The sequence below is a fragment of the Impatiens glandulifera genome, chromosome 3 (genome assembly GCF_907164915.1).
Source record: "Impatiens glandulifera chromosome 3, dImpGla2.1, whole genome shotgun sequence".
Classification (NCBI taxonomy): domain Eukaryota; kingdom Viridiplantae; phylum Streptophyta; class Magnoliopsida; order Ericales; family Balsaminaceae; genus Impatiens; species Impatiens glandulifera.
The window spans coordinates 4,438,839-4,459,263 of NC_061864.1; the positions used below are offsets into that span (position 1 = coordinate 4,438,839).

At 29.0% G+C, this 20,425-nt stretch overlaps 3 protein-coding genes across 3 annotated transcripts; 2 read left to right on the forward strand and 1 right to left on the reverse strand.

The window, feature by feature from the left end:
• Positions 1-851: 851 nt before the first annotated feature.
• LOC124932635 lies at positions 852-1,822 on the reverse strand. The gene is made up of 2 exons (XM_047473294.1): positions 1,670-1,822; positions 852-1,600 (listed from the first exon to the last, which is right to left on the reverse strand). Exons 1-2 carry the CDS (start codon positions 1,791-1,793, stop codon positions 1,029-1,031), a joined length of 696 nt encoding a protein of 231 aa, XP_047329250.1. The 5' UTR covers positions 1,794-1,822; the 3' UTR covers positions 852-1,028.
• An 11,633-nt stretch (positions 1,823-13,455) lies between these two features.
• Positions 13,456-15,586, forward strand: LOC124931053 (butanoate--CoA ligase AAE1). The gene is made up of 2 exons (XM_047471441.1): positions 13,456-13,708; positions 14,043-15,586. The coding sequence occupies exons 1-2, from the start codon at positions 13,511-13,513 to the stop codon at positions 15,507-15,509; spliced, it is 1,665 nt and encodes a 554-aa protein (XP_047327397.1). The 5' UTR covers positions 13,456-13,510; the 3' UTR covers positions 15,510-15,586.
• A 664-nt stretch (positions 15,587-16,250) lies between these two features.
• On the forward strand, positions 16,251-18,898 carry LOC124931001 (carboxypeptidase A6-like). The gene is made up of 11 exons (XM_047471381.1): positions 16,251-16,592; positions 16,675-16,732; positions 16,810-16,920; positions 17,095-17,232; positions 17,313-17,382; positions 17,489-17,544; positions 17,619-17,744; positions 17,912-18,051; positions 18,260-18,332; positions 18,422-18,496; positions 18,569-18,898. Exons 1-11 carry the CDS (start codon positions 16,456-16,458, stop codon positions 18,869-18,871), a joined length of 1,287 nt encoding a protein of 428 aa, XP_047327337.1. The 5' UTR covers positions 16,251-16,455; the 3' UTR covers positions 18,872-18,898.
• The last annotated feature ends 1,527 nt before the right edge of the window (positions 18,899-20,425 follow it).

Sequence of the window (20,425 nt, forward strand, 5' to 3'; positions counted from 1 at the left end):
TCGTTAAAAAAAAACAAAAAATTATTTGGTTTAATTTTTTTTGTTTTTGTTTTTTTAAACTTTATTGTTTATTAAAACAACGTTAGCTACACTATCACAAATGTCTTGAGCAAAAGTTTTGACATTGATTCTCAATAAGAACGGTTTATTATGTTGGGGGTATTATTGTGGAATAAAAAAGTATAAAACTTTATTTTGTATTTATATTTTTTTCTGGATTAGGATCAAAATAACTTTCTATTTTTTATTTATATATTTTTGACAATATAACCAAATATATTTTTCAGATGATAAATCAGATAGATAATGCCTACTGTACCAAAAAAAAATATTATTGTTGATTTGTTTCTCATCTAACAAACTTGGTAATATTTTAAAATTTTGATAATCCCTTCTTTTTTCTCTTCACTAATGTATCATTTGACATCATTTATAACATCTAGATTAGGGAAAGTCAATATTTATAAAATCTCAATTATAAAATCTCAATTATAAAATATTTTAATATAATTATAATTCATAAAACAATCTTATACACTAACAAATATCACTTTTAATTTAATTTAGTTACTTTTCAATAGAATAAGTGTTATGAATATGCTCTTATTAAGGAATAAATGAAACCACTTTTATTTCAATTTATTAGCAACTTTATTTCGTTAGTCACATATAAAAATTTATAGCATTAACTTTAGAATTTTGTTTCCTTAATCACCTATGAATCTCTTCATTCCCTTAGCATAAATATTTTATTTCATTTTTACTTTAGATAATGACATTTATAATACTTTACCAAACATTATAGAATTATTGATTGCTGCGACATTGTCAATATATTATTTATTATTATTATTATTATTATTAGATAAAGTAGTTGAATCTGTTACACAATTGATTTAAATAACATTGGAAATAAATAAGAGAAAATTTCCAAAACAAAATTCATTCCAATCCATGGCTAAATTCATTCAATCTTGAGTTGTTGACTAAAATTTAAAAAACACAATAAAATTTTTCTCCGTTAATTTTCAGAATTTGCGAGACCCACGCGCCGCCGTCGCCGTCGTCCTTTTCCTTTCAACTCCGACCGAAGTCGTGGATAAACTGAGAGGCAGAGGCAGAGATAGCCTCTTGTTCTCCTTTGGAATGCTTCTCAATGAGTAAACAACACTCTTAGGCTTCACATTCTCTAGTCTCATCTCCTCCTTCATCGGCGGCGTCGGAATCGTGGTCTTCTTCTTCAACACCTCCAATTTCTTCGAATCTCTCCTCTTCGGTAGTTCCGTCCTCACTCCGAGATCGTAACGAGTCTTCTTCTCATCCATCGCCGTCATTCCTTTCTTACTCTTCAGCCTCTCGTTTCTCCTCGCCGAATACTCCTCGTAAAACCTCCCCCTCACGAACAGAGGACTCCTCGAAGCAGCAGCAGCAGCAGCAGCTAATGGAACGCCATTTTCAAAATCAATCGAGTCAGATAATCCGAATCCTTCATACATCATCTTCTCCAAAGCCTGAAGCTCACATGAGATGCTACCGTGATCCGAATCGTCATCGTAATTGTGTTGTTGATGCATCGACAATCGTGTCTTCCTCAAACAGGCTATGAAAAATAACTCAATCAATCAATCAATGAACGCAGAAAAACCCTAGCCGTAACGTACGTACGTACCTGGTGGAGTTTGCGGTGGATTGAGACCGGTACCGGAGCGAAGAAGCCGCCGTCGGGGATGGATAGCAGCCGGAGCATCGGACATAGAAAGCCGGCGATCTATTCTCATCTTCGACGACAACATGGATTCTGAAGAATCAAACAGAGAAGAAAGAGAAATGAAAACGTAGAAATAATAAATGAGAGACGTTTATCCTTATATATATATATTTGAACAATCTTTGTTTTATTTAAATATTCCTTATTATTGTTTTGGAAAATCTTATTTATGAATATATGTATTTATTTTAGGTAGGATAGTTAAAATATAATTAATAATATTTTAGTATATTATATTTGGAAAAATAATAATTGTTAATAACGAGTCTATATAACTGAGATCAATAATAATAATAATAATAATAATAATAATTTAAAATTAATTAATATTTAAGGAGTAATATATATACTATTCTGAATTCTTCAGACAAGGATGGGGAGCGTCTCAAGCGTGCGTGCTTCTACTTTTTTTTTTAAAAAAATAAATTAAAAAGTCATCCCATTTTATTTAGCTTTACAAAAACATTTTTAATAAAAGAATATTGAAAGTAACGTTTTATTCAAATTCAAATATAAAGATTTGTATTTATTAAATGAAAAATCATTTGTATTGTAACTTAAATTAAATAAATGAGATTATTAATGTTATATTTAGATGAAACCTATTTTCAAATGAGATATTGTGTAATAAATATATTGATTTGATAAAAAATAAAATAAAAAACGTTAGGATTCTTTTGGGTAAATTTCGGAATTCACTGAACTTAGCATGAGAAATATCATTGAATAAGTAAGTCTATGATATATATATTTTTATATATATTAAAAAAAAGACAAAGAGGCCGATATATAGCGTGTGTTGTTTAGGTCTAATTTCATTTCATTAAGACTTTTACAAATTTAATAAACAATATTTGTTTCTTAAGAATATTTTAATCAAAATTATTTATATTAATAAAAAAAAGTCTTCTTATTTTGTTCGATTCATCTTCTAACAAGCCTGCTTTTTATTTCATCTTGATTGTGTTCTATAACAATCCTTATACTTGTAGTTAAAATCATATATCATGATATAAAAATATTTTTTATGAATTGAAGTAAAAAATTCATGATTCATATATTAATGATGATAGTTACCTTTAAAGTTCTTATACAAAAAGTACTTTCAATTTTAAAATGAGTCCAGGTTTGCTTAGAGCCCAAATTAAATTCAATAATCGGCCTCTTAATGGATTCTTATCATTTTATGGTCACATACTCACATGGATGTTTTTAGTATAGGGTTAGTGGGCCATAAAAGCAAGTAAAATAAATGTATATTTATTTAATGTGAATCCATCGTATGCTATTAAATTTATAAAAAATAATGGGATCAAATAAGAAACTGACTGGGGCTCTTAATGGAGACCAAATTAGAATTTAGAAAACTTCCTCTTTTTTATTTTACTATTTTTACTCCAAATTAGAATTTAGAAAACTTCCTCTTTTTTATTTTACTATTTTTACTCCTTATTAGGGTTCAATTGTAATTTAATACCTTTTTGAACAGTTCCTTATTAAAAGTCAATTGCGATTTGAATTATTTTTTTATTTTTTTTTTATAAAATAGGGTTTTGCCCTAACAGATATTTTTTTTTTTTTACAAAATAGGGTTTTGTCCTAACGGATATGGATGTCCGTCAATTTTTTTATTACGTGGCTTGTAGTTAAAAAATTAATAGTGACATGTAATTTTAAATGCCCTAAACTCAACTCAACTCAACTTCATTTCATCGCGAGGTGAAGAGAGGAGAGTTAAGTTATGACGAAGGTAGTCTTGAGCGTCGCGAGGTGAATGATAGTGGAGTCAAACTAGGGTGAAATAATGAAGTCCGTGATGAAGTCTAATTTGGGATGAGATGAATGTAGTGTTTCATTTTTTTTGTTTTTAATGAACTTAAATAAGGTAGTATTTAGAAGTATGTGTCCCTATTAATGGTTTAATTTTAAAGGTCATGTAATATATTTTTTTGAACAGACATGGACCGAGCAAAAAATCTCATTTTGTACCAAGTTAATAATATAAACCTCAAATGGTGAGATTCGAAAGAAGAGATCCCTAATTGTAATTGGCCCCAACAATGAGCCCAAGTTATGAAGTTCAAAAGAAGAAGTCCCAAATTACAATTGTCCCTCAATAAGAGCCCTAATTTGTTATTTCGACAAAAAATAATTAACTAATTAAACTAAATTATTAATATTAATTTTAATATAATATATCACTATATTATTTTCAAGATTTTTGAAATAATTAAGAGGTAAATAAAATGACCCTTAACTATATCCAACATTCAGGAACTTCATTCTTAATTAGAGCTTATGTGATCTAGGGTTCTTGGTAAGGAAAAATCAATAATGAAGAAGAAATGACATTTAAATTTGAAGGAAAGGGGAAAGTGAATTCATTCATCCATTTCAAGTAATTAAGGATTAGGTAATAAAAACAAATATGACTATTAATCTAAGTTGTGTATCACTTCCTAATTTGGGAACGGCTTATACCAAATATGCATTGAAAATATGCATTGAAAAATGTTTTTAAATATATGGTATTGGTGTAGTTGAAATTGCTACTCCAAACTCAAATACATGATAAAGTAGGAATCAATTGAGACCATTTGTCTATTAGACTCTCTCAAATCAAAATGTATTTGATCTCTACTATCAACTTTCTTTCATAAACTTATTTTTTTCATTAACTAAATTAAATAATTTTATTTAAATTAATTTAAAATTTGACTACCATAGTTTTTAAGAAAATAAAATTTAGCTATTTTGTTGTTTTACAACTCTTTGTGAAAAGTCTTAAATTAAATATTTTTGTGTAATTTAATAAAAAAAATATATTTTTTTTTTCTATTGACTTCACTTTTAATTGCATTGATTTTAACTTCATTGTTACTTTTTCTTCTTGGAACTTCAATATTTAGCTATTTTGTTGTTTTACAACTCTTTGTGAAAAGTCTTAAATTAAATATTTTTGTGTAATTTAATAAAAAAAAATTTTTTTTTCTATTGACTTCACTTTTAATTGATTTTAACTTCATTGTTACTTTTTCTTCTTGGAACTTCAATATTTTGAATATTGTCATTTTTTTTAAAAAAATCATTACATTTGTCAGGGATTAAATGTTAGAACTAATTTTTGTCTAACTAGACTATCTAAATTTAGCTATTTTGTTGTTTTACAACTCTTTGTGAAAAGTCTTAAATTAAATATTTTTGTGTAATTTAATAAAAAAAATATTTTTTTTTCTATTGACTTCACTTTTAATTGCATTGATTTTAACTTCATTGTTACTTTTTCTTCTTGGAACTTCAATATTTTAAATATTGTCATTTTTTTAAAAAAAAATCATTACATTTGTCAGGGATTAAATGTTAGAACTAATTTTTGTCTAACTAGACTATCTAAATTTTATTATGTTTACATTTTTTTAGAAAATGTATCTATATAATTTTATTGATAATATATATATATATATATATATATATATATATATATATATATATATATATATATATATATATATATATATATATATGAGAAATGATTAAGTGAGGGAATTTGGTGAGGGAATTTGGTGAGGGAATGATGTGGCATAATCTTATTCGCTGAAAAAATCAAATAATTTCTCTCTTTTCTCTTTTTCCTCTCACTTCTACATTTTTCAACCAATGAAGGTCATGCCACGTCATTCCCTCACCAAATTCCCTCACTAAATTCCCTCACTCTATCACTCCTCTATATATATATATATATATAATAATGCTTAATTTTTAAAGTGTCCGGATTGTCGGGTCGAGAGCTGTGGTTAATTTGAATATATATGAGAAAATGGATACTTGAGTCGGATTGTGGGTTGACCCGCCCATAAACTTAAAACGGTTAAAAATAAAATTAAAAATGCTATAGGTATGGTTCGAACTTGCAACCTAACAAAATAAATACAACCTTTTAACCAACTAAGCTAATAACACTTTATATTTTAAATTCAACCCAAAATTTGATAAACGCCTGACATTTTAACAATATAAGTTCAACTTTTTAACTAACTAATCTATATATATATAATGATGCTTAATTTTTAAAGTGTTCGGATTGCCGGGTCGAGAGTTGTGGTTAATTTAGATATATGTGAGAGTAAATTGATACTTGGGTCGGATTGTGGGTTGACCCGTCCATAAAAATTTTACCGTAATATTTTTTTCACGGTTTTTTATATTATTACTCGTGCATCGTGCAAATGCACGAGATACATGCTAGTTATTATAATAACAATAATTTATAAAATAACATAGAAGTCAATACTACAAACATTTACCTAATGTTTGTGATTAAATATTTAATAGTGTTGAAGTTGCATTATGTTAAAAATAAGTGTTTTACCAATATTATTCATATGCTACAAGTCTACTAAATTACTAAATTTTATTTTAGAAAGAATAATTAAAAAACTATGCAAAAGTAATATATATATATTTAAAAAATATTGTTAAATGTACTAGTATTTTTTTTCACTACACTATTCTATCAAATATAGTAAAACAGAATTGACAAGGAGAATGAATTTGAAAAAGAAAATAACCTTACAATTTGATTGACTGAAAAAGAAATAAATCAATCAATTATCATACTTATTTTTTTTTAACCATTAATGTGATATTAAATCATTCTCTCATTTTTTTTTCTTTGTAGTTGTTGTTACTCTTCTAAAATTTAGAAGTGTTTCCAATTTCATTCTATGAATAGGGACCAATTAATTTCAATAATTCTAGCAAAATAAAACTCTTCTTGTGAGTCATATTTTGGTTTGTCTCTTTATACTATTTTGAGTTTTTTTTATTTGTTTACAAAATTACTTAATAAAAAAATTATTTAAATAATATAACTAAAAAATTATTTATTATATTTTAAAAATAGGGATACAACACCTTTATATATTCTTTATTTCTCTTTTTCAATAAATAAATATATATTTTATATATTAATTTATTTTAGTTTTTAATACTTTTATTTATTTTAAAATATTTTTTAAAAAAATACTATTTTAAATAATACATTTTTATTTCTCATTGATATATATATATATATATATATATATATATATATATATATATATATATATATATATATATATATATATATATATATATATATATAATATAGGAACTATATATATAATATAGGAACTAGTCTTTATATGGACACACCTTTAAGGATTTGCCGTTTGCCGACTTAGGAATATATATTATATTTAGTTATGAATAATTAATTCTAACATCATAATAATAAAATATCTTTCTTTTCAGTTTTTTTTTTATTTTTTTTTTTTTTAGAAAAACAGTTAAGTGTTATTTCATTAAAAAAAAAACTCAAAAGAAGAAAAAAATATAAAAGTTTAAGATCAAATCTAGACAATTTCTAGATTTTACAATGAAACAATAATTGAATTACAGCCAACAACAACAATCAATTAGCGCCTTCAGCGTTTTTACTTTTATTCTACTTGTGACATTCTCAAACGAAATATTCCATATCTGACAAAACTTTTTATTCTCTTCATTCTTTTCAATTCCTCTCCAGGATTGAATGAGTGCATTTTCATCTGAAATTATATCTCTCCAAATATCTTCAGCGGTTCTATTTCTTCCACTGTGAGTTCTTGAATTTCTTTTTTTCTAGATATTGTAGATTACTGTTCCAAAGTAGCATTTCAACATACTTATATAGAAGGATCTTCTTTTTGCTTTATTCTTCATCCACTCTTAGATTTCTTCCCATGTTCCTAGAAAGTTGATGATGTTCATGTTTGCAACATACATCCTCCAGATTTGTATTACAAAAAAGCATTCCCCAAATAAATGGTTTATGCTTTTCTCAACTCCCGAACATAGGACACAGTTGATATTAGGAATGTTTATGTATTTTCAAATTCTGTCTTTTATTGTCAACATTTTCCTGTATACCAGCCAGAGAATAAATTGGTGACGAGAAATAATTTTTAGAGACCATACCACATTATGTCAATCTACCTCATGTCCTCCTTGTTCTAACCATTTCTCATGCATTTCCTGTAATAAACTTCTCATTACTTTCTGTTTTCCAGCATATTTCATCATTACTTTCATTGAGTTGCTTCTGCCTCATTAGGTTTAGGATTTTATCACCTTCTGGAATACGCCTCAAAAGTGAATCGCATTTACCTTCATAGAAGTCTCTAAATGAGTACTTGATATATTCTCTTTTAACTCTATTTCTTTGCATTTTTTCTTTGAATATAATGAGAATATTATCTAGCCAAAGATCATGCCAGAATAGTACCCCTCTTCCATTTTCAATTGTGATTTTCAACATTTGAAAGGCATCTTTTATTATTTTTAGGATTTTCTTCAATGACCATGCCATTCTTTCATTGATGCTTCGTGTTCAGATACTCTTCTCTTATTTCATAAATCTTTTATGCACCTATTTGACCCATAGGAAGTCCGCTTTTTGCTCCAACTCCCATAAGCTTCTGATGGTGAGGGTTTTGTTCCATTCAACACAACTTTTTGTTCATAGTCCGCCTTCTTCTATGGTAGTGCAAACATCCTCCCATTTGACTTTTTTTCCTCCTCTGCCTTGTGTTTCCCAGATGTAATCTCTCATTATTCTATCGAGTTCAGTCATTACTTTCTTTGAGATGACTATCTGTTGTGCCTAGTAGCCAATAATTCCAAATATGACTCTTTTAACGAGCTCGATTCTACCTGCATAAGACAGTTTTTTCGCAGTCCGACCTAGGACAAAATTTCTAACCTTTTCTACCAGTTGTCTGAAGTGATTATATCGGAGTTGTTTTGATGATAGGGGTACTTCAAAATATTTTACTAGTAGTTCACCTTCCTTGATTCCCATAATATTGAATATGTTTTCTTTCCTTTCTTCATTAACCCCTCCATAGAAAGCTTCACTTTTGTTTTCATTGATATATAAACCTGTAATACTCGAAAAGATTGTTAGAGCTTCTTTGATTATACTAACAGATTCAACATCCGCATAAGCCACAAAAAATAGATCATCTGCAAAACATATATGGGTTATTGTTTCTTCTTTGCAGTACATGTGAAATTTGAAATGATGACTTCTCAGAAGCATTTTTAAAATAATGTTAAGAATTTTCATTATTAAGACGAATATGTCAAGAGATATAGGGTCTTCTTGTCTTACTCTCCTTTCACCCTTAAAAAGCCTCCATGAATACCATTCACGCTCACAACAAAGTGAGGAGTGGAAACACATTGCATAATTCAATCAATGAAAATAATTGGAAAACCTGCAGCAATGCGGAATTCTTGGATTGATCCCCATCTGATCGAGTCAAAAACTTTTCTAATGTCAATTTTGAAAGCTACACGTAGCGATATGTTTTTCTTGCCATATTCATTCAATAAGCTCTGCATGAGTAGGATGTTATGGGAAATATAGCGTTTATGAATAAATGTTGATTGCCTTAATCCTACAAGCTTATCAATAACTGTTTTCAAACGTTGCGAAATAATTTTTGAAATAATTTTGTAAATAACATTGCAGCATGAAATAGGACAAAAGTCCTGATTTTTTTCCGGAATTGAATTCTTAGGAATCAAATTCAACACTGTGACGTTCCATTGCTTCAACATTTTCCTGTTTTGGAAGAATTCCAAAACCCCTTCACTTACATCTTTACCCAATATTTCCTAGTTTTCTTTGAAGAAGTTCGCGTTGAAACCATCTGACCCTGAGCTTTTATCCCCTTTCATCGAAAACACAGTTTTTCTAACTTCATCCATACTGACTCTTGTAATCAATTGGTTACCACTTTCTTCACTGATTTTCTTTTGCACAATCTGTTGAAGCAATACTTCTTTCTTAGAATACGATGAATTCAAAAAAATGTTCAAAGAAAAATAACTCATTCAACTTTAACGACTTACTCGATGAGTCAAAAGAAGTTCGTAAACTTAACTTCAACAACAAAGGTAAATCATCAAATAATTCGATTCAAGAACATCCAAGAACGATGATCAAGAAGTACGTAACGCCAAAAATCGACTATTCATGAAAAATATGTTCGTTACTCGATAATTGTGCCCACAACTCACATTTCTCTCGAGTGAGACGATAAACTAAAATAGTAGGCGTGACTAAAGTCATTTAAAAACGTCGATCTAGATTAGTTTTAACCATTTTTAGAGTCACTACCTAATTATTTCTCGATAAATTAGGGGGAAAATAGTTTGTGTGTTCAAACGTGTTTTAGAGATTATGTTTTTGGTTTGGTGTTTGATTATACGTGAGAAAAAATATGACGCTATGTCTCACGTGTTCATCAACTAATGGTCTCTCCTATAAATTTTTTACCATTTAAAATATTATATTTTATCCCTTATTTATTTATCCAATCATATACACTTAAATTTATTGTTGTCCAAACTTAAACATTTAGCTAGGTTTGTATTTCATTCCTAAATATGTGTCTAACATCATTAATTAATTAATTATATATATATATATATATATATATATATATATATATATATATATATATATATATATATAAACATATATATATATATATATATAAACATACGGTGGTGACATAATTTTTATTTATTTTTAAGAAAATAACATGCAAAGCATGTAGTTAGGTAGGAGATTGCCGTGTTTGATTTCTATATTCTTTTACTCTCATTTTCTTCTTTACTTCGTTTGTAAAATAAACAATGAAATATCAATTAATAGATATATATATATATTTTTTTTAAACCATTTAATATATACAAATTAAAATTTTATGATGTAAAATTGAATGTCTACATAATGCTTTTTTATTTTGTCCAAATTTGAAAATTAATTGTAAACATTTTGATTTATAACTTTATTTAGAATATTTTTAAGTTTGACTGAGTGTCATAACTGTGATAGGGCGAATTCAGGATTTTTTTTTCAATGGGCTGAAAATATTATTAATATATATATATATATATATATATAAAATGATGCTAAATTTTTAAAGTGTCCGGATTGCCGGGTCGATAGTTATGGTTAATTTGAATATTTGGGTCGGATTGTAGGTTGACTCGCCCATAAACTTAAAACGGTTAAAAATAAAATAAAAAATGTTAGAGGTATGTTTCGAATTTGCAATCTAACAAAAACAAGTACAACATTTTAACCAACTAGGTTATTAAGACTTTATATTTTAAATTCAATGTACGTTTTAACATTAATATAAGTTCAACTTTTTAACTAATTTATATATATATATATATATATAATTAATATGATGCTGAGTAATTGAATACTTTGGTCGGATTGTGGGTTGATCCACCCATAAACTTAAAATAGTTAAAAATAAAATTAAAAATTAAAACTAACTATATAGAAAATATGAAAGTATAACAAGTGAAACTAATTAGATGAGAATATAAGAAAAGTAAATAAAATATAAAAATAATAATAAAATTACGAAAAAAAATTATAGATTATTAATGCATATAAATCATTTTAGTTGAAAACTAAATAATATATTAATACAAAACTGAGGGAGAGGCTAGGATTTGATCACCTGACCTCCACATTATAATTTGAATTCAATGCCAACTAGACTACACATAATATTTATTATATATACATATACATCTATTTTGTTTTAAAATTCTACCCTGGGCTAGAGCCCACCACGTCGCTCCGCCGTTGCCATCCCCGAACCTGATTTTTATTTTACCACCCAACCCCGTACTCGATTGGATACATTCTCCCATCCCCATGCATGACCCCTACCCTGAACCCGACTATCAGGTACCCATGGGTATCGTGCATACGAGTATCCATTGTCATCCATAACTATGAAAGTCATACTAACATTTATATTAAAAAACACACTTAACCATTTAACAAGGCGCAAAATTTGCTGTCTAACGGGCTCGTATCCAGGACCTTTTAAGAAGGTTGGAAATATTCACTTCTTTTTGTCACTAGATTAAAAGAGAGAATTATAAATATAAAAACTCACTAAGATAAGAGTGGTTCCTAAGAGACCTAATGTCACGAATTCGATTCTCAATTAGAACGCATTAAATTGAAGTGAATGTCATGGCTGTAGAGGGATATGTTAGCATCCTTATTTTAAAAAATATATAATTCTAAAATTAAAAGTTTGTAATGTTTTAATCAAATGACTTTCCCAAATATGAATGGATGATTTTTTTTAGATAATAGACATTTTGATGAAATTATTATTGTCTTAATTATCTATGTTTATGATATTGAGCATATTTTAATACTTAAAAGATTCAATAATTATAAATCTAAATCAAAGATTTTGAAATTGTAATTTTTTTTTCTTGGTTATGAAATTATACATGATTTCTAAGTATTCATGCAAATATTTATTATTATTGTTATGGATATTTAAGAGATTGATTAATCCACCCTTAAAATTGTAAAATTCTTTTATTATACCAATTATATTTATTGAATAAAAAATATGAAGGGTGATTGGAGTTTTTTTAATTGTTAAAAAAGTTGATGTTAATATGAGAAATTTATCTATTTTAATTATCATCTAAATTATTTTTTGATGTACTATCTAGTTGGAGAAAAATTATCGAATTTTTAATGATCATAGTTTTCCTATGTATAATATTCATATATTATATTTCAAGAAATATTGAAATAAGTATTTATTTTTATTTTTTATATTAATTTATTTTCAATTAATAAAGTTTTGTTTTCTTAATAATAAATCCTCTCTCTATTTGGATTTATTCGACTCCTATCACTTTGTTTATCTATTTAATCCTGGTTCTATCCCATCGAAAAAGTAGATTTTATTATCCACTAATTTCTATCACTAATCCTCTCTATTTGGATATATAAATAAATTATTTAATAATTATATATATAAATATAAAAAATAATGATTAAAGATAATATATAAAAAAATATATATATATTAAGTTTAACTAGATAAGTTTACAAAAAAAAAAATTTAAAAAAAAATTAATTAATTAAAAAAATAATAATAATAGAAGTCTCATTGATGCTTCCAAAAAGTTGAAAGAACGATTTATTTCAAAATTAATTTAAGGACTAAAGTAAGTGATCTGACTAATTAGAGAGGACTATAATTTACCTTATTATTATGAATATAGATATTTACCTGATTCATTAATTCTAAATCTAATCAAATTGCAAAATTCTTTCATTATCACAAAATTGAACATGATAACAATGATATTTACCTGATTCATTAATTCTAAATCTAATCAAATTGCAAAATTCTTTCATTATCACAAAATTGAACATGATAACAATGATATTTATTGAATAAAATAATAAAGAATATAAAATAATTTTGGATTGATGTAGCGAAAAGAGTTATATATTTGAATTATTATCTCAATTTTTTTTAGTGTACTATATGATTGGAATATGGTTGGAGAAAATTTTGCAAAATCTCAATGATTGTAATAACATTCACAATTTTATTATTACTACATTTTGTCGATATCTTAAGAAAAAAATATTGAGATAAATATTTATTTTTACTTTTTATATTAATCTATTTTCAATTAATAAAGTTTTGTTATCTTAATAATAAATCCTCTCTCTACTTGGATTTATTCGACTCCCATCATTTTGTTCATCTATTTAATCCTGGTTCTGTCCAATCGGAAAACTAGACGCAAATCACTCCGGCGATCTATTATAACCACCATTATCTACCGATCGCCATGGATGGTACAGTCCGCTGCTCCGCCAATTACGTGCCGCTATCGCCGATAAGCTTTTTACGGCGATCGGCCGCCGTCTACAGTGATTGCCCCTCTATCGTCTACGGCGACGTCAGATTCACCTGGAGAGAGACGCTGGACAGGTGTACAAGGCTTGCTTCCTCTCTCACACTCCTCGGAATTTCTCGCGGCGATGTTGTATGATCTCAATTCCTTCTTCATTTTAACCGATTTCTATCTATTGCATGTCCCTTATTTGTCACCATCTTTAATCACTCTTTCTCTGCTGCGAGTTAAATGCATAATTTCTGAGCATCAGATCAGTATTATTTGACCTAACCGATGAATTGATGCAAACTGAGATTTGGTTTACTCTTAACTCTCAACCTGTTATACTCGAATTTGGCTGAAACTTAGGACGAAGTTGAATATCTGCGCCTTGTTTGTTTTAGGGTTTAGAGAATCATTATATCTCAAACTAGATTTTATAATCCACTAATTTCTCCCATTTTCTGTCTTTCGTTGCGATGAGGTTGCTGCCCTGGCTCCCAATATTCCGGCCATGTATGAGCTGCACTTTGGAGTTCCCATGGCTGGCGCAGTTCTTTGTACCCTCAACACCCGCCATGACTCCAATATGCTGTCTGTCTTGTTAAAGCATTCAGAAGCCAAGATCATCTTTGTAGATTACCAACTTCTCAAAACAGCCCAAGGAGCAATTGAAATTCTATCCAAGACTCATGCCAAATTGCCTCAAGTTATTGTAATTCGCGATTCCGATGAACCGTTACCATATTCCATAAGTTTGGAATACGAAAGCTGCTTAATCGAGAAAGGGAATCCAAAATTTGAGACCAAATGGCCGATTGATGAATGCGATCCCATTTCTCTGAATTACACCTCAGGCACGACGTCTAGTCCAAAGGGTGTCGTCTTTAGCCATCGAGGAGCCTATCTCAACTCCCTAGCTTCCGTTCTACTAAGCGAAATGACCTCATTGCCCATCTATCTTTGGACCGTTCCCATGTTTCACTGCAACGGGTGGTGCTTCACGTGGGGAGTAGCTGCCCAAGGCGGAACAAATGTTTGCCTAAGGAACGTTACATCAAAGGCCATTTTCGACAACATTTGTATTCATAAAGTTACTCACATGAGTGGTGCCCCGACGATCCTCAACATGGTGATAAATGCACCCGAAAATGAGCAAAAACCTCTCCCGGGGAAGGTTAGGATTGTGACTGGAGGTGCCCCTCCTCCAGCCCATGTACTATACAAGATGGAGGAGCTGGGGTTTGACGTGACTCACTCTTATGGATTGACTGAGACCTACGGGCCCGCGACGGTTTGCACATGGAAACCCGAATGGGATTCGCTAGCCCCTCAGGCTAAGGCTCGGATGAAATCCCTACAAGGTTTGCAGCATCTCGGGTTGGAAGAGGTTGATGTTAAGAATCCGGAAACAATGGAGAGCGTTCCGCATGATGCTAAAACGATGGGAGAGGTTATGTTAAGAGGAAACACGGTTATGAACGGATACTTGAGAAACTCGAAAGCTACGGAAGATGCTTTTAGAGGCGGTTGGTTTAGGAGTGGTGACTTGGGTGTAATACACGGAGATGGGTACATTGAATTAAAGGATCGTTCGAAAGATATAATAATTTCCGGTGGAGAAAACATAAGCACGATAGAAGTGGAAGCAGTTCTTTTTAGTCATTCAAGTGTTCTTGAAGCGGCTATTGTTGGAAGGCCCGATGAGTATTGGGGGGAAACGCCTTGTGCGTTTGTGAAACTTAAGGATGGTTATGTTGTTTCGTCGGAGGAGCTTATCGGACATTGTAGGGATCACCTTCCACGTTACATGGCTCCTAGGACGGTAGTTTTTGTTTCAGAGGATTTGCCGAAAACATCGACAGGAAAAGTGCAAAAGTTTGTTCTTAGAGAAAAGGCCAAGGCCATGGGCAGCCTTACTACTGATAAAGGGAAAATCAGCAAATTGTGATGTAGATGCATACACATATCTTTGCTAAGAAATAACACCTTTGTAAGATAGTTGTTATATGAATAAATCACCTACATGTAACATATCTTCATGATTGTACCGTTTATATTTATTTCTAATATCATGGAATTACTTAGTTTGATTTTTTTTCAAACAAACTATAGGCAAGTTTTTTTCTTCTAATTATCTTATTAAGATATTTATTTATATTTAATAATGTAAATAAATTCATGAATATAATTAATGATGTTTAATTATGGTTTGATTAAAAAAACATATATTTTTTTTTTATATTTTTAAAATCCAATCATAATAAAAAAATTACTTCATTAATCACCTTACTTAATTTATTAATCAAAATATTAAAACAACATTTATTTAAAAAAAAAAATTATAATCATATATTAATATTTTTAAATTTAAAAAATATAACTGAATTATTACCATGTATGAGCCGACGGCAAGTGGCCTGCACTTCCAGGCTGCCCGACCAAACAATCCTCGTTGTCACGAATCTTTCCAATTATTTTCATTGTTAAAAAAGAAACAAGTGAGTTTTTATTAAAAAAAAATAAAAACGTAAGTTTATATATATATATATATATATATATATATAACTACTACATTGACCAATTGATATAGGTTTTCTATTTAAAACATTATCCCTCTTACTTACTTATTTATTTATTTATTTGGTCCTGTCACTATAAAGAGTAGTATAGAGAACATATATTTTTCTCCTCCATTGCCAGTTGGTCACTTGTCGGTCTTTCCTTCCTTCCAATCTCAACTGCCCGGGAGGAATTTCGCCTCTTTTCTCCGTCAACAATAACTGTTCCGATCGTCAACAGATTTTGATGTTAATCACGTTTCGCCGGCTAAAACATGAGACGAAAATGAGGTTGTTGAACTGTGAACCAATCCACTTCTGCAGGATCGAATTCGAATGGGACGTCGTCGTATATTTCAGAGCTTCTTCTTCTTATTATTCTTCACTTGTTCCATTCTCGTCGACGCTGATACTGATTTCATAGAACAACGACCTCCATTGACCCCGATCAATCGCGATCTATACCATTCTAGGTAAACAAATCATTCTTAATTGTTCATTTCTTTACTAGGTTTAGTTAGGCCATGTATCGAGATTTTGTCGTTTCATTTGCAGCGATGCCTTGATGGGGCAAATAAAAGCTTTGGTCAGACGTCATCCAGACAAGCTCCATGTAAGCAATTTATTTATTTATTTTTATTTTTGCTCTGTATGGATAATGGATCATCACTTATTGTTAAATACGAATAGTTGGAGTCATTTGGAAGCACAAGCAGAGGATACCATGCTGAGATGAATGTTGTTACTTATTGCCGGAATAGAACAGAGATCGATGATAAGTCCAAGTTCAGGATTCTTCTTGTAAGTTTTCTCTATTGTGTGAATGAAAGGAATAGGTTATAGGATTATGTTATGATTTGATTTGATTTGAACCATATTGTGGTTGTATAGGAGGGAGGAGGAGTAAGAAAAGCTCTGAAATATCTCAGTTTGGTAATTGCTGTTGTTGTTGACAGATGATTACTTGTCTTCCAGACTTTTGGCCAGCATGGGAGGGAGCTTATCACCTCAGAGCTTGCATTTCGACTCTTATCCATCTTAAGCGAAGAACAATTTCTACCCAATACTGATCATGTCTCTTTGAACACAACCCTAGAGAGGCTTGTTGTAAAGGTACCTACTTCTTCTATATTCTGTTACGTGCTTCGTTTCCTTGTTTGAATTTGCTATGATACATTGAATTAATGTTTCAGGTGGTGCCAATGGAGAATTTTAATGGCCGCAAAATTGTTGAAGCTGGGGATCTTTGTGAAAGAAGAAATGGTTTGAACTTTTAGTATCATGATGTTCTTTTCTTTTTGATTTCTAAGCAACTGATGAAACAGGGCTTAAATGCTATTTCTTTTTGATGTGTGTGCGTGTGTGTTAGGAAGAGGAGTTGATCTCAATAGGAACTGGGCTGTGGACTGGGGCAGAAAAGAGAAGGTAATATGGTAACATGTCTGCTTGTTTTGAATCTTTAGATTTCGTCCTTTATTCCTTCATTCTTCTTTTGACAGGATTATGATCCATATGAAGAGAATCCCGGCACTGCTCCCTTTAGTGAGCCTGAGACACAAATAATGCAGAAACTATGCACATCATTTGAACCGCATATATGGGTCAATGTTCATTCAGGGATGGAGGTATTTTTTCTTGGTTTACTTTCTTCATTAATTACAAGAACTTATGTAAAGGGAACATGAAAATAGATGCAAATAAGTATTTCAGTGTTTGAGTGCAATTTCCTATAATCTTGAAATGTATTCAATGATTTGTATTTAATTTGATGTGCTGGATGTTTGTGTTCTAGGCACTATTTATGCCGTATGATCACAAGAATACAACTCCTGATGGATTGCCTTCTCATAAAATGAGATTGTTGCTCGAGTATTTGAACCGCCTTCACTGTGAACGCCGCTGCATGGTTGGATCAGGGGGTGGTTCAGTTGGGTTAGTATAGTTCTCTATTGTTTAAACTAATTATAATTAATTGGAGGTGTACACATTTGGGAATTTATTAACAAATAAAAAAAGGTTTTCCAAATTAATTTATTGATCTAATCTCCAGGTACATCTCCAAAAAGTGTTTTCAAATGGGTACAATTAGTAATTGTTTCATGATTAACTTGGTCTTTTCTGCACAAATCCATATTAATAGGTATCTGGCTCATGGCACTGCTACAGATTACATGTACGATATCGCAAGAGTTCCAATGGCTTTCACCTTCGAGGTCTGTCCTATAGTAGTACAAACATTATTCATTTTCCTGTGAAATGAAAGCAACAATTTTGTTACTGTTTGATTGTCTGTCACTGTCAGATCTATGGGGATGAAACAGCATCGTCGAAAGATTGTTTCAAAATGTTCAATCCGGTTGATCTTCCCACATTCAATGTATGCATGTTGAATAATGTATTAATAGTTTGAGCAGCATGTATAATAATAACAATAATAATAATTGTGCAGAGAGTTCTTAACGAGTGGTCTGCTGCATTCATGACAATGTTCAATGTGAGCGTGAGTGAGCACTTGAATAGATCATCCCTTCCGGATTCGGATAAGTTGATTTCGATAGACGATTATCTGAATGGTTATTTGGTGGAGAGGAGTAGTAGATATGGGAAGAAAACAGAGGTGCTGGAGTTAGGAATGCAGGAGATAAGAACTTATTTCAGGCTATTCTTGCTCTCATGTGTGCTCTTGATGTTCATGTTTTGTTCTAGGATATCAAAGAATAATAGACAAGTTGTTCCCACTATCCCTATTTAGAGACAGTTCATTCTTATTTTCATAAATTTTTATTTGTAATTTATATGTTATAGTGTACAAGGATTTCACAATTTTCTTTAGGTGGTTTAAAAAATATAATTAAGCTCAAAACTCATAATTTAGTCTTAATGAATATGAAAAAAAATCATATATGGAAGCTAAAATAGATATTGATATATATTTTTTAGGAAAAAAGCTCACTTAGACGTATGTACTTGTACAACTAGTTCATTTAGACGTATGTAATAATAAAAACTCATCTAAACGTACGTACTATCAAAAATTGGCTCATTTAGTCTCTTTTAGTAAACCATGATTAATTTTTATTTTTTAATTTATATATTTAATAATTAAATATTAATATATTTTCTCTCTCATTCATTTTCATTTATTACTAATAAATGAACCCTCTATATTTTATATTTTTTATAATTTTTTATTATTTTTATATGAGTATTTATTATTGATTATTTTAATTTTATTTAATTTATATGAGCATTCATCATTAATTATTTTAATTTTATATTTTTTTTATATTTTTTTCTTATATTCACATTAATTATTAATTATTTTAAAATTATTTGGTCTCAATGATTGATTATTGAATATAACAATTAAAATCCTTTCAACAATAAAAATTCTTCCACACAAAAATAAATTAATTAAGAGTTAAAAATTGAATAATAATAAAAACTCATTCATCAAACACCAAAAGAGTAATAATCAAATATTAGACAAAACAATGCACCTTACTATTATAAGTCGTTAATAAAAATTAAATAAAAAATTATTAATTTCATTTTTGTTTATATTAAATTAAATATTACAGTAAAACATAAAATTCATAAATAAGTTGTTAATTTTTTTAAAAAAATAAGAATTTAAGAAATATGAGAAATAAAAACTAATAAAAAAGAAAAGAAAGATACATATAAAAGAAATTAATAACAAAATAATAAATAAAATAAATTACCTGCTTTAATTAATAAATAAGCTGTTAAATTTTAAAAAAAAAAATAAGAATTTAAAAAATATGAGAAATAAAAACTAATATAAAAAGGAAGATTACATATAAAAGCAAAATTAATATTAAAATTTAAAAAAATAAAAAAATAAATTATCTGATTTAATTAATGAAAAAGTAGGAGAGAGAAAATATATTAATATTTAATTAATAAATATATAAATTTAAAAATAAAAGTTAACCATGGTTACTAAAAAAGGCTAAATGAGCCAATTTTTGATAGTACAAATGTTTAAATGATCTTTTATTAGTATATACGTCTAAATGAGCTAGTTGTACAAGTACATATGTCTAAATGAGCTTTTTTCCTATTTTTTAATATGATCACTATTTTATTATTATGATGTTTGAAATAATAATAAAAATATTAAATATGACCAAAATTTTATTATTATGTTGTTTTTGAGATTCATTTCATGAAACTAGTAGAGTTTGTCTCGTTGGAGAGTTATATAATCTTATCTATTATATTTTACTAAAACGGTAATAAAATACCGTAATAAATTGCAGCATTGGATTTTTTAGTGGGA